The sequence below is a fragment of a genome, unplaced genomic scaffold, assembly GCF_019419815.1.
Source record: "Pyrus x bretschneideri cultivar Hongxiangsu unplaced genomic scaffold, Pyrus_bretschneideri_v1 Contig18, whole genome shotgun sequence".
Classification (NCBI taxonomy): domain Eukaryota; kingdom Viridiplantae; phylum Streptophyta; class Magnoliopsida; order Rosales; family Rosaceae; genus Pyrus; species Pyrus x bretschneideri.
In genome coordinates, this window is record NW_025999479.1 from 5,645,582 (window position 1) to 5,669,786 (window position 24,205).

At 35.3% G+C, this 24,205-nt stretch overlaps 1 protein-coding gene and 1 pseudogene across 2 annotated transcripts; both read left to right on the plus strand.

Annotated features, from left to right (window-relative positions):
- Positions 1-1,438: 1,438 nt before the first annotated feature.
- LOC103947641 (protein SPT2 homolog) lies at positions 1,439-6,234 on the plus strand. 2 transcript variants are annotated; one of them, XM_048582007.1, is made up of 10 exons: positions 1,439-1,582; positions 1,914-1,962; positions 2,087-2,304; positions 2,815-2,926; positions 3,698-3,775; positions 3,864-3,993; positions 4,097-4,626; positions 4,744-4,889; positions 5,314-5,397; positions 5,752-6,234. In XM_048582007.1, exons 2-10 carry the CDS (start codon positions 1,942-1,944, stop codon positions 5,858-5,860), a joined length of 1,428 nt encoding a protein of 475 aa, XP_048437964.1. In that variant the 5' UTR covers positions 1,439-1,582; positions 1,914-1,941; the 3' UTR covers positions 5,861-6,234. The 2 variants fall into 2 exon arrangements, with proteins under 2 accessions (XP_048437964.1, XP_048437965.1); XM_048582008.1 differs by having other exon boundaries at positions 3,870-3,993.
- An 11,007-nt stretch (positions 6,235-17,241) lies between these two features.
- On the plus strand, positions 17,242-22,755 carry LOC125476223 (annotated as a pseudogene).
- Positions 22,756-24,205: the final 1,450 nt, after the last annotated feature.

Consider the following 24,205-nt stretch of genomic DNA (forward strand, 5'->3'; position numbering starts at 1 on the left):
AATAGGGCTGCACATTTAGTGGCGGCTTATGTTATGCGAGTGGGGGATGTCATCTATGAGATTACCTTGAACCGGAGTGGTTATTTAATACTCTGGCTTATGATGTAAACATTTCAATTCGTCTCTAATAAAGTTCTACTCTTTGGAAAAAAAAAAAAAAGATTAAAGGGGTGTGGGAGTGGGATAAGTATCACATTGGGTTAGTAATAATGTGATTTTTTAAATTGGCATTTAGTGAGAGTCGAGCCTAAGACCTGTTATTTAAAAGTGAAGAGGAATACCACTAGACTATAGTTCTAAGTGACAAAAGATTAGCATATTAGTATACCACAAAATAAATAGATCTTTACATAAGTAACATATCAAATATTAAGAAAGATCAACAAATTGCATGTACAAAAAAATTTAAAAATATTCAAAAACTTGTAAAATATATAAATTTTCAAAGTTATTCCAATTTAAAAAATATCAAATATTCTCATCTGTCTGATAATCTAAACTATCTATTAATAAAACTATTTTTGTCAACCAAAATACAATGAAAATACTATTTAGTCTTCTATCACGCAAAACAATTGATGGACAATAATGTAACTTCAAATATCTAAATTTTAATTTTTTTTTTATTGAATCCTCATCTACAGGTGATGTTAAGATATATCTAATATTTATAAATAAATAAATAAAAGCCCTCCTATTCCCACCACATTATCTCTCTCCCTTCCTTCTTTTCATTTTAAAAACAAAAATAAAAAAGTATTCATACACAAAGTGTGTAAGCATATGCTAGTTACATATTTAAAAAAAAAACTCTCATTGTTAACCAAAACACTATTGAATTACCATTCTAAACCTCTAATCAAAACTGAATTTTGTCGAGCCAAACCTCTAAATTAATTTTACACAACCAAAATTTTTCTGTTTTTTAAAGTCTCACCTACATATTATTTTAACATATCTTTAATTAAAAAATTAAATAAAAAAAACCTGTCTCCCTCTCCTCCCCACTCCCACATCATCTCTGTTTCTCTCTCATTCCATTTTAAAAACAAAAATTAAAAATATTCACACGGTGTGTGGGCATGTGTTAGTCAAATTCTATGGCCACACATATTTTCTTGCAAAACAGTAGATTTTGCCAAAGACAAAAAACTTGACTTGAAAATATAAAATTGAGAAGGAAAAAATGAAAATAAATGAAAGAAAAAAAAAAAAAAAAAAAAAAAAGGGGTGAAATTGGGTAACCATTTGGAAGGAACTAGAATGATCGATATAGCATCTAAATTTCCATTTTCGAATAATATATACTTACTGATGAAATGTATTTAACCAAAAATGCGACTCTCCCTTTACAGTAACCGGTCGAACCCCCCATAGCTATACAAATTAGGGCTTTGCAGGTTCTCTCTTCTGGAATTCTGATCGCATCTTATCCATTTGTCCTCCATTGAACTTGGTTTTCGATATTTAGGGCTTGAAGCAGAGGAATCGGAATCGCACTTTTAGCGGCTTCGCACAGATCATCTTCGATTTCAGAGTTCTCAAGATTTGCGATCGGCGTTTTGGTTGAAGGGAATTTCAGGTGAGTAGTTTGGTTCTTATTTTTCAGTTTATAGAAATTTGGGATTCGAATAGTTTACGGAATGAAATTTATGCATTCAGACTGTGGAATCGGCATTTGATTGGCCAATTTGAAAATTAGGGCACAAATGCAATGCCAAATCCATGGAATCGAGCTGAGCCTAGAGGGGTTTTGTTTGTAATTGTTTGATTTGAGGAAAATTGCAGATTTTGCGCAGTTCTTTCAGTCCAGGATAATAAAAATTAGGGATTTTTTTTTGGTGTGATTTTATCTATTCGTAATTGTTCAGCATAATCAAAATTAGGGTTTTTTTGTGTGTGGTGATTTTCAGGTACGTAATTGTTTATTTCGAAAGGGAAATGCGCGGATATGATAGAGATGTAAGCAAATACCCAATCTTCATCGGTCTACTTATTATTTGTATGTAAATTTTTTATCTTGATACTCTAATATTTTTTTTGTAGAAATTAGTTTGACAATTTTTCGACTGTTGTTTTTGCATAGGAATATGGTCAGTCAGGCAATGAATATGAGGACTATGAGGATGAAGAGGATGGTGAAGAGTCTGAAGAGGAAGATCCAAAGCCTACCAAGGAAGCATTGAAATACCTTGAGTTTAGAGAACGCATCAAAGAACAAGTACGAAAGAAGCTGAAGAAGGAGGAAACTGGTTCTTCTTTGGCCAACTCCAGTGATAAAAAGAAGAAGCTCCCCAATGACAAGTGAGTAACTACTGTATAACTGCCATTTTTTCTTCGTGGAAAATCCATGCTCAGTGTAAGATAAAGGACGCGGTTCTGTTTGTTTCTAGTACTATGTTCAATACTTCCTTATTGTAAGTAACCAATGTCTATTTTATGAACACTATTTGGCCTTATTATCTGAAGTTGTAGGGAAGCAGTAACTGATGCAACTAAAATAGTTTTGTAATGTATTGATGGGCTTACATTCTACCAGAACCTGTAACGATATGTGTTTTATAGCTGCAATTTCTAGGACAGGCCATTTTTTTTCCCAGGGATATCACACCTTGAAAGTAATGTAGAGACAATGAGGATACATTCTGAAGAGTTGCTACCCTTGCTTTATTTGCAGTTCCTTGTATTCTTTTTTTGTGACGAGGTTGTCAGGCAGATGATTTATTTCATAGTTTTTCTGTGGACATTATACTGCTAACTGGTAAGCTGAAGTTTTAAAATTAATTTTAAATTGTTTCCCTGCTTATTCTGCAGTTTTGGATCTTTCTTTGGCCCATCTCAACCAGTTATTGCTGAGAGAGTGATTCAAGAAAGAAAGTCGTTAGAAATCCAGCACCTGACGTCTAGCGCAACCAACTCTGTCCATGTGTGTATTATTACTCCCCCTTTTTGATAGAGCTCATAAGATTCATAACATTACTTGCTCACATTGACTTTTTGGCTAGCTGTCATATACATTTGGTCTACGCTTTACACATATATGAGCCCAGTTATGCTGTCCCAATCCCAAAATAATTATGAGATAGTTTTGGCCCTGTAATCTTTGTGTTTGTTGTATCTTGTTATTTGTGGAAAGTTGGGGGAACTTTTAGTTTGTTCAAAGACATGGATTTGACATGTATTTATTCAGCTTTGCATGTGGTGTAATTTACAACATTGTGCTCGAACCATTTTGGAGTTGCTTCTACTTTCCTCCTCTTTTCCTTGGTTCTACTTTTAAATTTGATGAAAGGGTTACTGATGACTCGCTTCTTGGTGAGGGTCAGGGATCCTGTTTCCAGATACACTATATGGGTTTATATCTTAAAACTTTGTGACTTATTTGGCATGCCTGATTTGTTCTTGCTGCTTATCTTGTTTAATCTTCAACCTTGCTTGTAGCTGCTCCTTTTTATGCACCACAAAAATATTTTCTTGGAACTCTATTTTATGATCATGCAAATGTTTACAAATATTTTATACATGCCTAAAATCTTGATGCAGATAAATATTTTGTTGCTTTTTTTTTTTTTTTTTTAAACACAAAAACATGTCTATAAGTTTGTTCATGCAATATTACTGTTTATGCATTGAGAAATTTGAAGCATTCTTCCTGTGTTGTAGTGCATTAGTTTGATGATCTCACTTGCCTCTGCAGAAAAAGAAGAGCTCTGGTTCAACCTCTGCTGGATCGAAATCTGGATCATATGATCAGAATCCCAAAGTCATTAATGAGGTACTTGGAGCAAATTGTTTTTGTTGGTGTTTTACCTCTGAATTAGTCTTCTAGCTGCCTTATTTTGTGCTAATGGAATTTCTGGAAGGTGCAGGCTAAGACTAAAGTACAAAAGATTAAGGATACGAGAGATTACTCTTTTTTATATTCTGACAATGCAGAGCCCCCTGCTTCTGCAAAGGATCGCCCCCCTCAAAATGCCTCTGTTCCAAATTCTGGTGTGTTGCTATCTACTACCTCTTATCTGGGTCTTAATTTATGGGTCATTGAACATTCTATTTTCATTGAGGAACTTATACAGGTTTTTTGCTGATGTTAAAGGGGTGCGGTCTAGTCAAATGGCGACAAGTAGTAAATTGCCTTCAGCAAATAATGGTAGACATGTACCTTCGGCAAATAATGGTAGACATGTGCCTTCGGCAAATAATGGTAGACATGTGCCTTCGGCAAATAATGGTAGAGATGTACCTGGCCGTCGTGATGAAAGGAAACCAGTATCTATGAACGGACAGATGCATTCTAAAGTGGGGCCCAATAAGTTGAGTTCTTCCAGTAGACGACCTGATGCAACATCAATGGGCTCTAGAAAACAGCTTGGTAGTAACAGTGGAAATGGCCCTGGCCGGCCTCTAGAGACAAAAAGATTGCCGTCTAAGATGCCTGCTTCAACGACTGAGAGGAAAGCTTCTACACCAGGTCTGAAGAATCCCATGTCTGGTGTGCCCAGACCACCTCCTTCGAAGTTGCAGTCATCCATTCCAAGGCAGCAGTTGCAACAAAAAAAAGAAGTACGAGAACCTAATAAGCCCAAAGTGTTACTGAAAGAGTCATCAGGATTGTCAAGACCTCAGGTATAAATCCCACCATCTGCTACATATTTTCTTTCCTTTGAATGGTAATTTTCCAGAGACCTACTTCTCTATTTTTTCTGTAAGTGCATAATATATGTTTCCTTTCATGGAATTTAGCACGTAAACAAGCCACAAATGCAAAGGCAAATCTCATCACATTCTGTGTCTCAAGAGCGTCCTCCCAAAAAGAAGCCTATGAGACGGCACCCTGATGATGATGACCCGGATCTGGATTTTAGAAGTGAGATCAGAAAATTATTTCGGTGAGTAAATTTTTTTTTTTTTAATTCATTTTCTTTTAATTTTTACATGGTTCTATTGAGGTTGATTTCAAAATTGAGTCTTGCTGAAATGACATTAGTTTGCTGGATGCAGTTTAGCTCTTTTTGATGAATTCATGATTAACGATGTACAAGCTAAATGCCCACCAAAAATGTTTGTTTATATTTCATTTGTTACGTTGAATATATTCAAAATTGAAGCTTGAGGGTTTTTAGCTTGGTGACATGCCTGACGCTAAGAAATTGGAAATTATGGATTGAATTTGTAATATCAGTGATTGAAAGTTGCCTGGTGTTGGCCATTACAAGAATTATCATCTTTGTTTGGAGTTTTGGTGGTTAACTGTGATTTATTGTACTAATTATTAATCTGCAAATTATAATGATCAATCTGAAATGCTTGCAGTCAACCAGAAAGATATGCTAGTGACGACGATGATAGTGATATGGAGGCAAACTTTGAGGATATTATGAGGGAGGAGAGACGAAGGTAAGTAGGGTGTTTCCCTTAATTTCATGATACTTAATTTTCCATTTTCATTTCCGTAAAATATCATATGCATTATGTGGTTCCTTAACACTAATTGTACTTGTCATTTAGTACTAGGTCTAGTGGTATTTTTCTTCACTTGTAAGTAAGAAGTTTTAGGTTCGATTCTCGTCAAAGGTGAACTTGAATCACATTATTGCTAGTCCATTGTGAGGTTAAGCCCACCCTCTCTTCCTTGGTGTAGATAATATCGTTTGTTAAAAAAAAAAAAAAAAAAACTCTAATTGTACTTTTGTCAAATATACAATGTACATGGTCGTGTATGAGCCTTTCTGTTTTGTTGCGATGTTGCAGTGCACTAATCGCAAGAAAGGAGGACGAAGAGGAGGCTAGGAAGATAGAAGAAGAAGAAAGGAGGGAACGGATAGCGAAATTAAATCGCAAGCGTAAGCTCGGTCATTAGAGTGACTGTAGGAAGGGAAGTGGAATTCTTTTCGCCTCACTTGAAAAAAAAAAAAGTGAATGAGAAAAATTCTTTGGTCAATTCAAGTCTCACCGCCGTTGAATTTTGCTCGTTCTGAAGTGAAATTGATGTTATGCGACTAAATTATGCTGAAGCTATAGGGGATTTTTCGTTGCTCATTCAAATGTATTTCTTAGAATGTAGAATATGTTGTGATATCAATTCAACCACACGTGGGATTGCGTAAATTCTTCGTAGGTTTGATTTACTTTTTATATTAGTGATTTTATTTTATTAGGATTTGTATTACTTTGAGAGTAAGTGTTTTTATCTCATAGTTTTTTTATAAATAAAGGTACGGGTGCAAAGGAGAATACATATCTATGAAATTCCATACTTCTCTCTCTATGCAACTTGTAGAAAAAATAGGTCATAATATGTTATCAACACGCTCTTGATGTTGTTATAAGAAATTTTACAACAAAACAATTTGCTAGATCGCAATCCAAGATCTAAAATAGTCTCGTCAATATTTTTTCAGCATGATTGAGCAAACTATTCACCATTAAGCATGAACTGTAATTTTCGATTAGCGAATTATATATTTTACGCAATTAATTGCTCGCAATTATATTATTATTACTGTATAAGCGGTGAACTGTAATTTTCGATTAGCGAATTATATATTTTACGCAATTAATTGCTCGCAATTATATTATTATTACTGTATAAGCGGTGAATTGTATATGTGTGAATAAGAAACGAAAAAGCAGAAAAAATTGTGAAAATCGTGTTACAGTCAGCACACGCCGAGTTGAGCTACCGCTCCACAACCATAGGCCTGAAGTCGTGTCAGTTAAGTCGCCTCGTGTAGAGCCGTTGAGATTGTTCTAAACCATAGGTCCGAAAACGACGTCGTTTTCTGGAGTCTCCTTCGTCCAGACGTCAGGCTGCCCCCTGGTTTGGCTTGCAGCGCACCTCGCTGCTGCCACTCATCAGAAACTGGTGAAACCATTCTCCCTTGACAATCATCAAGCGTCTTGTGGTTGTCTTCGACGACTGGAAGTCGTCCCGGCAAGATACCTCGAGGTTTCCTACGAAATCTCACTGCAGTTTGAGTGTTTTCTCATTCCTCAATGGTTTGGAATCCCGTCCTGTTGAAACCCCGACCAAGTTTGATCGGAAACCACCGCACCACTGTGCTGCTCTTTGTTTTCTCGACGGAAACACACATTTATTGGGACTTCGCTTTCACTTTTCCTTTCTTAACCCAATAATTGGGCCTGGGTTTTGTTAATCCATTGAATTTAATCTAATTTATTTACAATTGCTTTATACATATATTGCCTTCTGTATATGCGTTTGTTTGCATGAATTAGGAACCCGAGATGAATAACCTGGTTGGCAAAGCTAAAAAAATTGTTTGTTTTCCTGAAGTGGGTTTAAGACATGAACTCCACCTCATTACAAAGAGTCTTAGGGCTACCAAGAAAGCAGGGATAACCCGGTTAGCACAGCTAAAAAAGTCACTACCATGATCTTCATCTAAAGACATATGCATGACGCGATGCAGACTGAGTATCTCGGTGAGAAGGATCCAATAGCTTTATGGCTCGTTCTAGAAGAGCATTTTGATCATCAAAAAGATATATTTTTTCCTAAATCAAGACACAACTGGCAGCATTTATGCTTCCAAGACTTTAAATCTGTGAATAAATACAATTATGAAGTTTTTCGAATGACATAACTCCTCAAGTTCTTAAAGAGGACTTGACATAACAAGATCTCTTGAAGAAGACTTATTCAACCTTCTATGCCACCAATATTGTCTGCAGCAACAATATAAGGCATAATGTCTTACTCCTTGCTGAGAAACAAAACCAACTGTTGATGAAGAATCATCAAGCTAGACTTACTAACTCAAGCGCCATGCTCGAAACACATGGCAACACATCTCGAGGCCCACAAGGACGCAACAAGCATCGAGGCCTTGGGAAGGGTTCCAACCCCAAGCCCCAGGCCGAAGGTTGACATAACAAAAGTCAACCCAAGGGAGGAAATTCGGCCACAAAACGCGATTCAATGGCTCCAAAGGCTTCAAACTTCAAGAATAAAAGCAAAGCACGTGCTACTATATAAGCAAATATATGTCACTGTTGTGGTTTAAAGGACTATTGGTTTGTAGTTCATCGAGCTCGACTTGTTGCAGAGTATCATTCAAGTCATAAAGCCATGGAGACTAACTTTGTTCAAGTGGATAATCCCGAATATACCACTTTGGATATTTCTGACTTTCAAGAGGCATTTGAATTGATGGAAGATTAGAACTTTTAGATATGGCCAACATGTGGATGAGTTCCCCTAATGGTTGAACTCCCCTTGATTTTTTTTTTTTTTTTTTTATTTTTGTTTGTTTTGTTTAACTTTCCGAACAATTTTCTATGTATTTGGATTATTTGTTGGTGTTTTGTTTTGTATTATTTTGGATAATTACTATATGGATATTTCTCGAATGATTAATTGAATGAGTGGAACTCGAAATTTAAATTTCCTTATACATGTGGCCAATTCAATTAATTTATTTCTAGGTAAGTGATTGTGGGGTAGTTAGTTGTCTAGTAGATAGTACAACCACGCACACCATCTCACACAAGTGTCACTATTTTACTAACTTCATACCTAAAAGTTCACCTCTGACAACCCTTTCAAGCCCATCCATGTATAATGTTGTTCGATGGTCTGAATTAACCATTAAAGAGGCACTTTACTCACCTCTTTCCAAAAGAATGCTTTTGAGCTTTAAAGATATTCAGGATAATAATTATCACGCTGAAACCACTGAAAATAATGGAGGTGAATTCCTTTGCATCACTTCATATGAATATGCCAAGAAGCATATATATGAGAAGATGGAGCACATTTGGAATGAGTTGTATGTCACAACCATTCATGCCTCTGAGGGCCAGTCACATAGGCTTGCATTGGAAAACATGCTTTGGCATGATCATTTTGGACATCTAGGAACCATGATGATGTGTCCGTATCCTCAATGCTACACACTGGCGTCCGCTTAGGCAAAGTAAGCACATCATCCCTGGCAATGCCTATTGCAAAGCTTGTTCTTTGGGTAAGTTTATTACTTGCCCATCTTTAGACAAAGTTCGAAAGGACCCTAACTTTTCTTCAGTGGATTTAAGGGGACATTTGTGGACCTATCCAACCACCATGTGGACCATTTCGTTACTTTTTTATGTTGGTTAATGCATCGACATGATGATCACATGTTTATCTACTGCCTACACTGCATTTGCAGAACTTCTGGCACAAATTATTAAGCTTAGAGCTCACCACCATGATTATTTGATTAAGTCGATTTGACTGGATAATGCTGGAGTGTTTACGTCGTAAATTTTCGATGATTACTGCATGTTAGTTGGAATTGAAGTTGAACCTCATGTATCCTATGTTCACATCCAAAATGGCTTATCAGAAGCGTTCATAAAGCACTTTCAATTCATCGCTCAATTTTTGGTCATGCACACTAAGCTTCCGGAATCTACTTAGGGCTATGCAATTTTGCACGGAGCTATCTTGGTTCATCTAAGACCTATTACTGCATAACCTTATTCACTGGAACCGTTTGTTAATGGTATCTGCCTGACATCTCGCACTTACTTGTATTTGGGTGCATAGTTTATGAGCTAATAGCGTCGCCACTGCACACCAAAATAGGTCATCAGAGAAGAATGGAAATCTATGTCAGTTATGATTACCATCAATTATTCACTATTTAGAGCCCTTGATAGATCTCTTCACCCCATATTTTGCGAATTGTCACTTCGATGAGACAATCTTCCCGTCATTAGGGGGAGATAAGAACATTAAAGTTCCTGAAGAACACCATGAATTGTCTCAGAGTAACCCTACTATGTCTCATTTAGATCCCTGCATTACCCAGTCTAAAATTGAAGTACAACATATTTTAGATCTACAGAGCGTTTCTTAGAGCATGCCAAATGCTTTTAATAATCTAGCAAAAGTGACTAGATCACATATACCAGCTGCAAATGAAATGAGTCTGGAAAGATAGATGTATATCATGTACATTGAAACATCGCCCTTGAAGGATGAGCTGTCACTGAAGGATGGTTGACCTCATATCCTAGTATACTATGGCTAGCCAATCATCTGCTTCGACCCCATAACCCCAAAAGAGGAAGCACACAACCCAAACTAATGAAACTAGTGTAAATAAGACCATCGCCTGCTCAACCATTCAACACATGAGGTTATTTTAGATTATAGTGTTCTAGAAAAGATGAATCCGCCTCTCGAGAATCGTGGGATTTCAATCCATTATGCTAGCTTGGATGAGTTTTCAATTTTAATGAGATGATAGTCGATGATATATTTGATACACAGTAGCTACATATATAATGTTGAGCAATGACATTGAACCATGTTCGGTTGATGAATATTGACATAGAAAAACTTGGTCAAACTGGAAACACAAGGTGTTTGGAACATAGTTCCTACACCTCTACATGTGAAGCAAGTTGGCTACAAGTGGGTTTTCATAAGAAGCGTAATAAGAAGAATGAAATAGTGCGATATAAGATACACCTTGTGGGGTACGGCTTCTTTCAACGCCCTAGGATTGATTATGAGGAGACATATTCTCCTGTAATGGACGTTATAACATTTTACTACTTTATCAGTTTGGTAGTTTCCAAAAAACTAAATATGCAGTTATTTGGTCCTGAAACAATAGTTTGGGTCGAGATGGGTTAACCCAAGGACCATGGTTCTCTACGTAGTAAATATCCTTCAGGCTAATGGGCTTTTAGCCTATGAAGATCAGTTTAACCGAGTCCTCGTGATGGTAGGACCATGAAAATATTAAGTATGGGGGTTGGTTGGTTGAGTCCTATACGAACTGAAATTGCCAAGGATCAAAATAAGCCTTGGATAAATATGAATTATCCCAGGGATCAGAATGCCTACGTGATCAAATAAAGATGGATGAATCTCATAATAGAACTAGATTCAGAGTCCTAGTTAGAGTCAAAGAGGCCGAGGCTAGATGTAAGATGAAGTTTCTGCTGAGAGGGGATAAAAGGAATGTTTAGGCAAATGCCGAGCAAACACAGTCTTATGAGGACTTTACCTTGACATGCTTATTTATCAAGGAAGCCTTACCTATAAATAGAAGAGGCTCTGCAACATTGAAGCCTCTTTTAACTCAACAAACAACTCAAATGCTCTACGCGAAACCCTTATCACGTTTTTGAGACAAACATTAACTATCCTAATCAATCCTGACAACGCATCTTCTGTTTGAACTAACAACATTGTATCGATAACCGACGACATCTTCAGTTTGAACTAACATCACTGGAGCCGTGGAATCAAGTGTTCAATGAGCATTTATAATTTAAATTAACAACACTGCTTCTGGTTGGTTGTGTTGTGATATACGACTCAAAATTAGAATGATGCAGAAATTAGGTTTGTGTTAACTATTGCGTTTGGTGTCCTATTTGGGTTTGGATTTGACTTCTGGGTTGGATTCCTTGCTTGGTGGAGAGATTTTGTGAATTACCTATTTGATTAGGATTTAGGTTTACATCCAATTAGGATTAGGATTCTCGTTGTAACCTATGTCATATACACTATAAATAGGACCTTAGGATTAGTTTATTTTGTGGGCCAACATCATTAGGAGTAATGAGTGTGTGGCAAATTCATGGCTTATTAGTTTGGAAATTTGGTCAGAGTCAATTTGAGAGTTAGAAAGCAATTTGAGAGAGGCTACTCCATTTGTTTTGGGTTCTTTACATGTTTGGTTTAGGGTTTATAATTTGTGGAATTTGGGTTGTGAGAGTTAAACACTATGTTGTAATCTCCATTTGTTTAGTGAAATCCTTGATGTTCTTCACCCGTGAATGTAGGCTACGCCGAACCATGTTAATCTCTTATGTTTTTATTTGAGATATTTGTTTCTTCACTTTTGATTATGACTTTCATATTTGGTACTTTGTTAAAATTCGCTTCCACTTACGCATAAAAGTACAATAGGTTGCCTATCTATCTAAGTCTCAATCGGTGAATAGTTTATAACTTTTTCATTGAAAGAGGTTACTTCATTAGCTTCCCAATGAGTTGAAGTCTTTTATGATTGGTTACTCTCAAGTGCATTTGCACTTCAGAATTCTGACAGCTAACCACATTCACCATAAAAATGCTAATCTCCACTGAATACTTGTATCCCTACAGCTGATACTGATTCAGCACATCTATATTCTCACGAATATAGTCGAGGTAACTAAACTAGTGTAGGATATCCTGAACTTTTCAGTAATCTAGGCAACATTCTCTTCAGGTTCTAGAACCCAAGGCCAAGGCATGTTCCTTTCTCGGCCATAATCGTTCAAGTTCTGAAGTCAACAGCGCATTCAACATTACTATCACCACATGTATTCTACTCGGTCACGAGTTGGCATGCCTGCATTCACAAGAATGACGTAGTTGGTTCATAATTACTCAGCCTACGCCCCACATAGGCTTTGTCATTTTTAGGAACAAAATTTTGGCACTTCTAGTAGGACCAGTGATAGGATAACTATAACTATGTTAAGAAAAAAAAAACAATGATAAGGAAATCATCTAAAAATCAGGCATCTGTAAATTAGATATTTGCAAATCAGGTAATTGTGCCTACTGGCGTAGAATTGGCACATGACCATCATGTTTTCACTGCACCAAACACCATAACACGCCAAGAGGTAGAAATAACTCTCGGTAGCCAGAAGTTATCGGTGATGTCTAGAGAACTTAATGTTTAGGCCCAATAATTTAGGTGATTCCCATTTTGAATGGCCGATAAAGGTTATCTACATTTGAAGGTCTTTGAGCTGGCCTAAAATGTAAATAACAATGCTCAGCCATCTCGACGAGTGTTGGTATGATTGCCTCTGTCCTTCATTTGTTAGATTTATGCTTTAGCCTATAGACTTTTTGAAGAAAATAGTGCTTAGAGATAAGGGAGTTTAAGATTACAAGCTGGGAGGTAACCTCTTAGTCTCAAATGTCGGTCTCAACATGTTACAAATGAGGTATTGGCTCCTCGGCCATGATTGGTTCGTCAGAACAACTAGGAGAGGGACAACATCAATTTTGTGCTTCTTTTTGTCTTGCAACAAAGGGAATTTTGGGACGAGCATCTTCCCTATCCGACCTGGCCTAGTTCAGCCCGATCCGACCCGTCCCATTTCCTTTTTAAGCGGGTCATGTCCGATCATTCCAAATTTGGGCCCAGCCTAGCTCGGCCGTGCCCACCCCTAGTTCACACCCTTGTGTGTTCTACTTGCATCTCAAAGATGTTTAGTTTTCACTTGATGCAAGTTCTCATTTTCTCCTTAGACAATGGGTTTTGCCTACTTTGGATTTTTACCACAACGAGGTTTTGTGAGTTTTACCTTGAATGCATTCCTTTGGTTTGTTTTGATACTTGTACTCACACAATGTGCTGACTAGACGAGATGACTTCATCAACTACTTCTATATCATCCATGAAATCTGATGTGACAACTACTTGAGTATTTACACACTCAAGATGGGGTGTTATAATATAAATTATAGCACATGTATGATTGTATAAATCCTGGGTACATTTGGTTTACTTTTTATGCTAGTGATTCTTTCCTATTAGGGTTTGTACTACTTGGAGAGTAAGTTTCTCTCCTTATGGTTTACTATAAATAAAGGAAAATGCAAAGGGAAATACATATCCTGAAATTCCTCAATTCTCTCTCTTCTTTGACGTACCCTTCAGAGAAAATAGGTCACAATAGAAGATATTTTTCAAGAGCTGGAAAGTAGAGATGAGATTCGTTTTGTGGTTTTATTATTGGTTTTGCAAAAAAACCTACTAATAAACAAAATGAAACTCAAGCTACCACGAGAAATGCTTCCAGATGTATAAGATTCAGTTTCACATAAAATTTTGTTGGGTTTAAATTTTAGAGTTACACTTGAGTTATTTAGAATCCATATGTTGTTGTGAACATAGACCCACTCGCCTCCTTTTGCTTCACAATCGTATCTCGAGCTAAAGTGGAAGCTTCAATTTAAACTTTAGAATAGTTGAACTTAATTCGTTGCATCAAAAGTTTGACAGACTGCTGTTATTTTTTGGGAAGTTGCAAAAAGTGACCCATTTTATTAATCTTAGAATTGAAATAGAACAAACCGACCATGCACACCATGCATAAAAGTGAAATGACGAAAATACCCACATATAAAATGTGCAAACTCACAGGTGATGATGTCATTTTTCTGATTTTGAAGAGAGAGCTGTGAGCTCTAGGTTTTTGGGTTGGCTCAGATCTGTGAGTATACCATGTGCATATCGTGTGCATGTGACTAGAAAGATATGATTTTTAATAGGATTTCCAGAATCTAGGTTTAGGTCAAAGATTTGTAAACTACAAATCTTTATGGGATTCCATAATCTAGGCCCCTATATATCCCCAACACCGTTAATTGTACGGTACACGTCTACAACAAAACTGATACACGTTCCAAATAACCCTAATTTCTCACATTAAAAACAAAAATCCCAAATTAAAAAATTGAAAGCTTCAATTTTTGCCGCAACACTCAAATTGCAGAAAATGACTCATTGCATCAATAAGACAAGTACTAAGAAACTCGAATTTTAGAAAATGACCCAATGCATCTATAGGACAAGTCCTAAGAAAAATAATAAGAGAGGAGAGAGAGAGAGAGAGAGAGAGAGAGATGAGAGATGTGACTGTGGAGGGCGCCCTTTTAAAAACCCAACTACCATCCTACCATCACCTTCATGGAGGAAGCCCATGTGCTCGGCTTCCAACGTTAACACAAAGGAGCTGCATGCCCAGCTCGGTCAGTATCAAATAATATTGAAGCCCATAAAGATATTTGTGGGTGTAGAAGTACTGGATGTTTCTCTCTCTACAAAATGAGAAATGAGGGTTAGAATTTTTGGGTAACCCATTTAAATGGGAGGGCAATTAGGTCTTTCAAGGTGTAGGAAAAACCCTATTTATGTCCAATTGTTGTGCATGTCGTGTGCATATTTGGTTTGTCCTATTTCAATCAGAAGATTAAGAAAATATGTTATTTTTAGCAATTTCTTTATTTTTTTAATAAAAAATTTGACGGGTGAAATATTTGAGTTTACTGGTTGGAATTGTTGGATAGGATACTCACTTTTTCGGAAGGGAGAAGATTCTCTTCTTCTTCTTGAGTTTACTAGTCTCAAATGTTTAACTAGAAAGTTGATGAAAACGCAAATATTTATCAAAAGTTCGGGCAACTAAGTTTCCTTTTAAACCATCGGATAGAATTTCAGGGTCTAGTTTTTGTCAAAGAGTAGCGTTAGATAAATTATTTTTTCAAACCACATTTTATAAATAATATGATGTGGTTGTTGAGATTGGTCTTCTTTTATAAACATCATGTGATTTACAAAATTTGATTTAAAAGATAATCTTCTTAGCATATTCCTTTTCAGAAATCTGTCATGACGTTCTATTTTTCTTATATTACTCCATAGTCTGACCGATGTATCGATATAACCTTAACACTATGTTTGGGTGAAGAAATTTAAGATTACTAGGGAATTTAAAAATGACGGAAATTGAAATGATGAGATTTTATTTTCTAGAATTTGTAAATTTTCTTGTTTGGTTAACCTAAATGAACAATGGAATTGAATACAGAATTTGTTATTTTTAAACTCTCAATCATAGAAATTGAGAAATGACACCTATTTACATGGAATTTGAACTTGGGATTTGGAGGTCCCAAATTCCAAGTTTTTTTTCTATGCGGAAATTCTAAATTTCTATGCTTATGTATCCAAACAAGAGAATTGGTGCCTGTTAATTTATAAATTCTGACTTTTACCAAAATTCCATGTTTATTTCCCTCATCCAAACATAGTGTAATTGTACGTAATTTACAAACTGCAATACTACTAGTAGTGGTGGACACGGTTTGGTTTACTCTTAAAACCGGAACCGAAATTGAAGTTTATTAGCGGGTTGGTTTGATTTGATTTTTATTAAAATTATTTATAAAACCGTTATTTTTAACGGTTCCGATTTTACCGGTTCCCGGTACAAACCCAATTGTTATATTATTTTTTCTCAAATCCTTCTAGTTCAACATAAACCCATATATTTTAACCACAGAAAAAAAAAAAAAGCCACAAATGTAACCAAATTTACAAGATTTGTTGTAGATTTGTAACATGCAAAACAATAGAGTGGCGGATTAAGAAGATATGAAAAAGAAAAAGCACAACCAGTGGAGTAATTAGGATTTTCAAATAATGGGTCATAATATTAAAAAAAATTTATCGAGCCATTTCGTCAAGTATCTGGTAGGCACCTGCCAATTCCTATCAATATATACAGAAAGTTTATGCCAACATACGTCAATAACTACTATTATTTATAGAAGCTTGTCGAGGTTGAATGCAAGATACTATGAAGTAATGTTAAAGACTGTAAAGGACTTTTCAACTAAAGTATTTCATACAATAAGAGAGAAAAGGAAGACAAATATTGTAGAAGAAACTAGAAGAAGTAGGAGAAGGATATTGTAATTTAGTGAGCCTTATATACAAATAAATATACATAGAGTTTTTGAAGCTGTTGGAATCAAGAAAATCAATCGACCCCATGTTGGCTCTGCCATTGAGCAGAACAGAGAGAATAAAGAGAATGAAAAATGACATGTGCAAAGGAAGAGAAACAGAGAGGCTTAAAGTAGATCAAAGTAATCAATGAGATTACAAAGGAAACGAGACCACTGTAATAAAGCAAAAGTGAAATGCCTTCATATAATTCTCAATCCACTAGTGTAAGAAAATGTGTGGAATTGACAGTGGCACTGCCCCATTCCATTATTGCTGTCTGGAATGTTCGTACATCTCCAGGACTAAAGTTGGCCACAATTATGGAACCACCGCATAAACTGAGTGAACTGACACTCAATAACCAAACTCCAGAGATTCAGAGCTGAACTGGCCAAACCCATAATCTTCCAGAAATTAAGTGCTTGAATGGAGAAAATACAGAGATCATCAGGCTGCAAAGTTCACTTCTTGGTCTCCACATTAATCCCGTGCTTCATTTCTCCAAGCATTTACATCGCAAAGGAGTCAAAGTCACTCTCGTCACTACCCTTTTTGCCGGACAAGGATCGTCTGCCCTCTTATTTTCGGTACTCTCCTATTTTATGTGAGTCATGATTAAGTCACGTCAACATTTTATATTGTTTTTTTTTTATAGAGATAACAAGATAAAAATGAATAGTAATATAAAATGTTGACGTGGTTTAATCCGTAACTACACAAACAGGAGGGCACCAGAAGTGGGAGGGCAGACACTCCTTGTCCCTTTTCGCCTACAACAAATTAATGCACAAATCGTCATCATCGGAGTCTAGTTTCTTTGCCTTGGAGACCATTTCTGATGGTTATGATCAAGGCGGGAGTGCCCACACACAAAGTGTAGAGGCCTATCTGGATCGCTTTTGGCAAGTTGGTTCACAAACCCTAACCTGCTCGAGAGGCTTTCAACTACAGACTGCCCAGTTGATTGTATTGTCTATGATTCGTTCATGCCTTGGCCTTTGGATGTTGCCAAAAAATTGGAATAGTTGGGGCTGTTTTCTTCACTCACTCTTGTGCTGTTGGGAACATTTACTACCGTGTCCACAGAGGACTGCTCAAACTTCCTCTCAGTGATCAGTCTCAAATTTTGGTTCCTGGGTTGCCGCCACTAGAGCCTTGGGACATGCCATCATTTTTCTATGATATTGGGTCTTACCCGGCTGTCAATAACATGGTTGTGAGTCAGTTCTCCAATGTTGATAAAGCTGATTGGGTGCTCCGCAACACGTTTTTCGAGTTGGAAGAACAAGTAAGTTTATACATGCATGGGTAAACTGTGTTTTAGTCCTTTCCTTTTCCTTTGATCTGATATCTTTGAAAAACTCATTTTCCCTTTCCTTTTCCTTTTCATTTTTCTTTTCCTTTTCCTTTCATGAAAGCTCCCTATTATAAATAGTAAAGAGGGCTGGTAATAATCTTCTTATTTGACTTTTTAAAGTCTTTCTTATCTTGCAATATTATATGATAATTCGAACGGTTTATTTTCCAGGTTGCCTTAAAAGACCATCTTTACAAAAAATTAACTAAATCTAAAATCATTTGGTCATCCGGTTATTCAATAAATGAACGATGTTTCTTACTAAAACACTAAACATGGACAACTTTAATCGAATGGTTAAACGGTTTTTTATTTGGTTAATTTTTAGCTTAGTGTGGATCTTTAAAAGGTGGTCTAGAAAGTAAATTACTCGCATCATCAAACAACGTTGCAAGATGAGAAAAATCAAAAAGGTAAAACCAGAAGATAGTGAGAAGGTTGATAATATATCTTAAATAGTATACAAACAATACTGAAAGAGAGTGAATATTCAAATATAAGACCTCAATAGTGAGTACAATGTAAATGCTTTAACACACGAATTACAAGAGCTTTGCCTAGGTTACCGTTGTAGATAACATTAGTGATTCACATTATGATAGGTGGAGTATATATGTTTATTAGATTAATTATTAATTATTTCATTAGGATCAGATAGTAATTCAAGTCAGCACTTGTCAGTCAATGATTATTTATTTCATTAGGATCAGATAGTAATCCAACTCAGCACTTGTCACTCAATAATTATTAATTATTTCATTAGTGATTCACATTATGATAGGTGGAGTATATATGTTTATTAGATTAATTATTAATTATTTCATTAGGATCAGATAGTAATTCCAAAAGTACCAAGCTAAAAGGAGCTTGGTTGAAATACAGAGAAAAGAAAATTTGTTCCACCCATAAGTATTAGCTAGAATAACTAGATCGAAATGTAGAAAATTCTAAGGGTAATGCTTGTGTTTCCTTCATGGAAAATCCACTTGTCCTCTTATTTTTTATTACCGAATATTTACTGTTTGAACATTATAATCAAAATCATTCATTCTCTTTATCATCTAAAGATTATACATGCAAAAGACCATTCGATCCAGAGATCTTTTAGTTATCCATATGTGTTAAACTAATCAACAGTTTTGATAACAAGTAGCATACTTGATAAACCGTCCATTTGTTTTATGCATATGAATGACTAAAAGATTTCCAAATTAAATCATTTTTTGCATACATGATCATTAGACGATGATAAAAGAATGAACATTTCCGATTATAATTTTTGAATGGTAAATATTCTTTAATCGTTTATATCTTAATATATTTCACAATCAATTAAACTTTATATATATATATATATGTGTGTGTGTGTGTGTGTGTGTGTGTGTGTTAAAGATGACTATGAATAATTGGTAGAAATTTGGATCTGTATTTACCTTGTTAACACAAATCTCAAGACAAATATTATTCATTGTATTGAAAATAATGAAAGCAAAATAATTAGGGTTAATTGCGCTAACATCTCTTAAGATTTATTGAGTTTTTACAAAACTCTTTCACGTTTGAGACATTACACAAACACTCTTTCAGGTTTTAATCCCTTTCGTATAACCCCTTAAGTCAAAATTTTGCTTATAAATTTACTAATTCACCCTTATTAATTACTTGAAACTAATAAAAAAAACTTTATAATTATAGAAAAAATTTATCAATCATTTAACACTTAAAGAAGGATACGAAGAAGACTATGTGGACAAAAAACAAATTAAGAAAAGAAATTTTAATTATTACTTTAAAATAATATTTTGTTAAAAAAAGAAGGTGTTCATCTTCTTTTTCCCGTCCCACCCCATCTTCTCCTTTCTCCATCACCACCATCCATTCAAACTTTGAACAAACCAAAAAAAGGATCTCTCCATCTCTAACCATGTGTAAAATAAGTATAATTTTACACAAACAAAATCGAGATTAGCAATAATAATTTAGAAAAAAATTAGTCCCTCATATGTGGGTGACACATCGGCATTCCTGGTAATGGGTAATGTCTCTTAAAACCACTCCAAACTTCTTGCTTCTTCCAAACAAAAAACTCTAATGAACCAATCCAATTCCCACAGTGCGATAGAAATGGAACACGATTGAATAGATTGTCGTCTATTTCTCAGTAAAATATTATTTTCAAAGTAATAATTAAATTCTTCGAAGAGGAAGATCATCTCTTTCTTATTCCTCAGTTGCAAATTTTCAACACCCAAATTCTGGTCCATGGTTTTTTTTTTTTCTGCCGCCGATAACTCAATTTGCTTTTTTTTTTTTTTTTTTTTTTCGCTCAATTTGCTGGAGTTTTTGGTCCATTGGGATCAGGCAATCCCAAATCCTCTTTCTAAACCCTAATAATGAAAAAAAAAAAAAACATTATCTCCTCCAGAATTAAGTTGCATTGTTCACTGCTTTGTCATCATCTTTATTTTAAAGAAGCATTATTTTCAAAGTAATAGTTAATTTTTTTTCTTAATCTATGTTCGTCCAATGGTCTTCTTCTTGTCTTTTTTTAAGTGTTTAATGATTTTTAAATTTTTATATAATTATAAGCAAAATTTTGACTGAAGGGGTTATATAAAATAGAATTAAAACTGAGGGGTATGTTTGTATAATGTCTCAAATGTGAGGGGATTTGGTGAAAACTCGATAAACCTCATGAGGTCTTACTGACAGTAGAATTTGTAATTTACTTTGAAAAACTTATAGACAACTGATATAGATTACTAAAATGTGAAGCTGGAAACATCCTTCTGACTTGTAGAAATAAAATGTGTTTACAAAATTCTCCGGATATAAGAGGAACTTAGAGAAATACTTAAACTGAGAAAGTAAACTTGGAATTAACCTGCTGACTTAGGCTTCAGAGCCTTCCTTTTATAAACTAGAGAAAGAGGCATGAAAGATTGCCAAAAGACTGTAGGAGCACGGGCTGGATGACTGTTTAACCATATGTGCACAGTGATCGTTAGAGTTCCATTGTTCACATCACATGCAAAGTGATTATTGGTACGTCGACACTGTGGATGAATAGTGTCTTGTTGGTGTACTGTTAAGCTTGCATGCGAGTGATCATTGACACAACGGCGAACTGTTCATGAATAGTTTTTTGTCGAATTTACTGTTAAAATTTTGTCTTGGATGAATCGTGAGCTGGTGAATGATGGCACTTGTTTTTTAGTGGCTTAACCTAAATGTTTCACATGGCTTTGATCATGCAAATGGATATTGCGCATCTTAGTAGTCTGCCCACCTAGTGCTTTGATTGTTTGGTTTTGATTTTATTAAAAGCTAAGATAATGCATTCGAAGACTCAGACTTAGAGTCATCATCGCCTTCTATTTTTTACTGACTGAGCTACTTCAACAAGCAACTATTGAGCTAAATCTTCAAGTTGTGCTGCTTCGTCTTTTCAGGCAGATGACTTTGATGACTTGGTAATTCCTTTGAGTGAGGAGGATGGTGAGATATTTGAAAGTGACTGTGTTGGGATTACTACTTGTAGCTAAATCGGAAATTTAGCGAGAACTTAATCAATGATTATTTGTTGGTTGAATTTATCCTACCATTTAACTGACCTTACTACTGTAAACTTCTCTGTTGTTGACTTCATAACCCCATATCAAAATCCATGGAACTTTATACTTAGCCATGAAAATTATAAGCAAAGGGATCTTGATATTGATTTTGCCTCTATTATAGCTTGACTGAAAATGGCTGACTTTCTGCATTAGCGTCTCTGGAAGAAGACTAGTTGGTGAACCATGAATGAACCACCATTTAGGAAACCAAGTTGAAAATATTCGTTTGAATTTTTTGCCAAAATTGATGAACCACAAGTGATTGATATCCTCTGTTTCATGGAGGAAGATGTTGGACCAAACATCAATATAATCATAATAATTATATTGGATGTTTGGCAATTGAGTATGAAGTGGTTTATACTTATACACAAGGATTCCTCATTCTAACTCTGTGATGATTTTTCCGATATAGAGTGAATGAAAAGGATTTTATCCTCGTTTGTATAGCTTGTGATTACTTTGATGGTTATTGATTATGTTTCAGATAGAATACTCTTGTAAAGCCCTATAGTTTTGAATGAATCTTTGGGTTGGTAATGGAGTTTGGAGGAAACTAATGTTTGGTTAGTTTTTTAGGTAATGGTTCTTACTGAGGTTAGACGAGATACTTGAAAGATCTTCACTGGGAGATTTTCTTGTATATGAAGATTTTTGGGCATAATTTACCTACTGGGATGATGAAGCTTTTACTAGAGTTGTAAAAGGATCATACTGGTTTACTAAAGCTGACTAGTAATTTGGTCTGGAACTTCTTAAGGTGGAAATTTAGGGAGTGAACCTATTTACTTTGGTACTCGCTGAATAAGAAACAAGGTTTGATTCTTGTTTTACTGGTTGGATGAACTTTATCTAGGTTAAGTGAGGCTGAGAGTCTCCTTTGATCAGTTTTTTCCTTGTACATTCTTTTCCTATAGAAATTCTCTGGCTAAGAAAACAGGAATGCAATTTTGACTTCCTTTCAAATTTTCGATTTTGAAATAAAAAATGCTTAATATGGCTTGCCATCTTGCAAAAATCTGTTTTGATGCAATGTTTTAAACATCTTTTTCTAACACATACTTTGCGCTTTTGCAATCGACTCTTACTAAAAGAAATTGGTTTAATAAATCATCTTGGAATTTGGATATGCATAATAGTACTATTAAAAGCACAAAGCATGTTTTAGAAAAAGATATTCAAAACAATGCATCAAGACAAATTTTTGCAAGGTGGCGAGACATATTAAGCATTTTTTTTTATATTTTGAAATCGAATATTTAAAAGGAAGTCAAATTGCATTCCTAATTTCTTAACTAGAGAATTTAAGCAGGGAAATCATGTTAGGGAAAAACCTAATTAGAAGAGGCTCCCAGCTTCACTCAACCTAGTAAAACAAGAATCAAACATTGTTCCTTATTCACCTAGTACCACAGTAAATAGTTTCACTCCCTTATGTTCCACCTTAGGAAGTTTCAGACCAAATTATCAGTCAGCTTTAGTCAGCCAATATCATCCTTTTACAACTCCAGTAAAAGAGTCATCATCCCAACCAATAAATTATGCCCAAACATCTCCATATATATATATATATATAAATCTCCCAGTAAATATCTTTTTAGTATCCCGTCCAATCTCAATAAAGAACCATCACCTGAAAAACTAGCCTAACATTGGTTTCCTCCAAACTTCTATTACCAACCCAAAGATTCATTAAGAACTCTAGGGTTTTACAAGAATATTCAATTTGAAACAAAAGCAATAACCCTCAAACCAATCATAAGCCAAACATACTAGAATAAAATCCTTTATCATTCACTCTATATCGAAAAAATCATCACACAGTCAGAATGGAGGATCCCCATGTATAAGTATAAACCACTTCATACTCAATTAACAACATCAAATATAATTCTTATGATTACATTGATACTTGGTCCAACATCTTCCTCCATCAAACAGAGGATTTCAATCACTCATGGTTCTTCATATTTGGACAAAAAATTCAAGCTAATATTCCTAGCTTGGTTTCCTAAATGGTGGTCGATTCATGGTCCAACAGCTAGTACCCTTCCAAAGATGCCAACGCAGAAAGTCAACCATTTTTAATCAAGTTATAACAGAGACAAAATTGATATCAAGCTCCCTCTACTTTAATTTTCAAGGCCAAGTATAAATTTCCATGGATTTTGCAATAGGGCATGAAATCAATGATAGAGAAGTTTACAAGGTAAGGTCAATTAAATGGTGGGATAAATTCAACCAACAAAGAATCATTGATAAAGTTCTCTCTGAATTTCCCATTTAGCCATAAATAGTAATCTTAACATAGTCACCTTCAAATATCTCTCCATCATCCTCACTCAAAGGAATTACTAAGTCTTCAAAGTCATCTACCTCAAATAAAGCAGCACAGCTTGAAGATTTAGCTTAATAGTTGTCTGCTAAAGCAGCTCAGTTACAGTAAAAATACAAGACGATGATGACTCTAACTTTGAGTCTTTGAATACAACATCTCAACATCCAATAAAATCAGAACCAAACAGTCAAAGCACCAGGTGGGTAAACTACCAATATGCGTAAGATCCATTTGCAAGACCAAAGACATGTGAAACATTCTGTAAAAGCCACTGAAAAACAAGTGGCCATCATACACTTAGCAAAGTAAATCATTTACCAGCTCACTATTCACCCAAGACAAA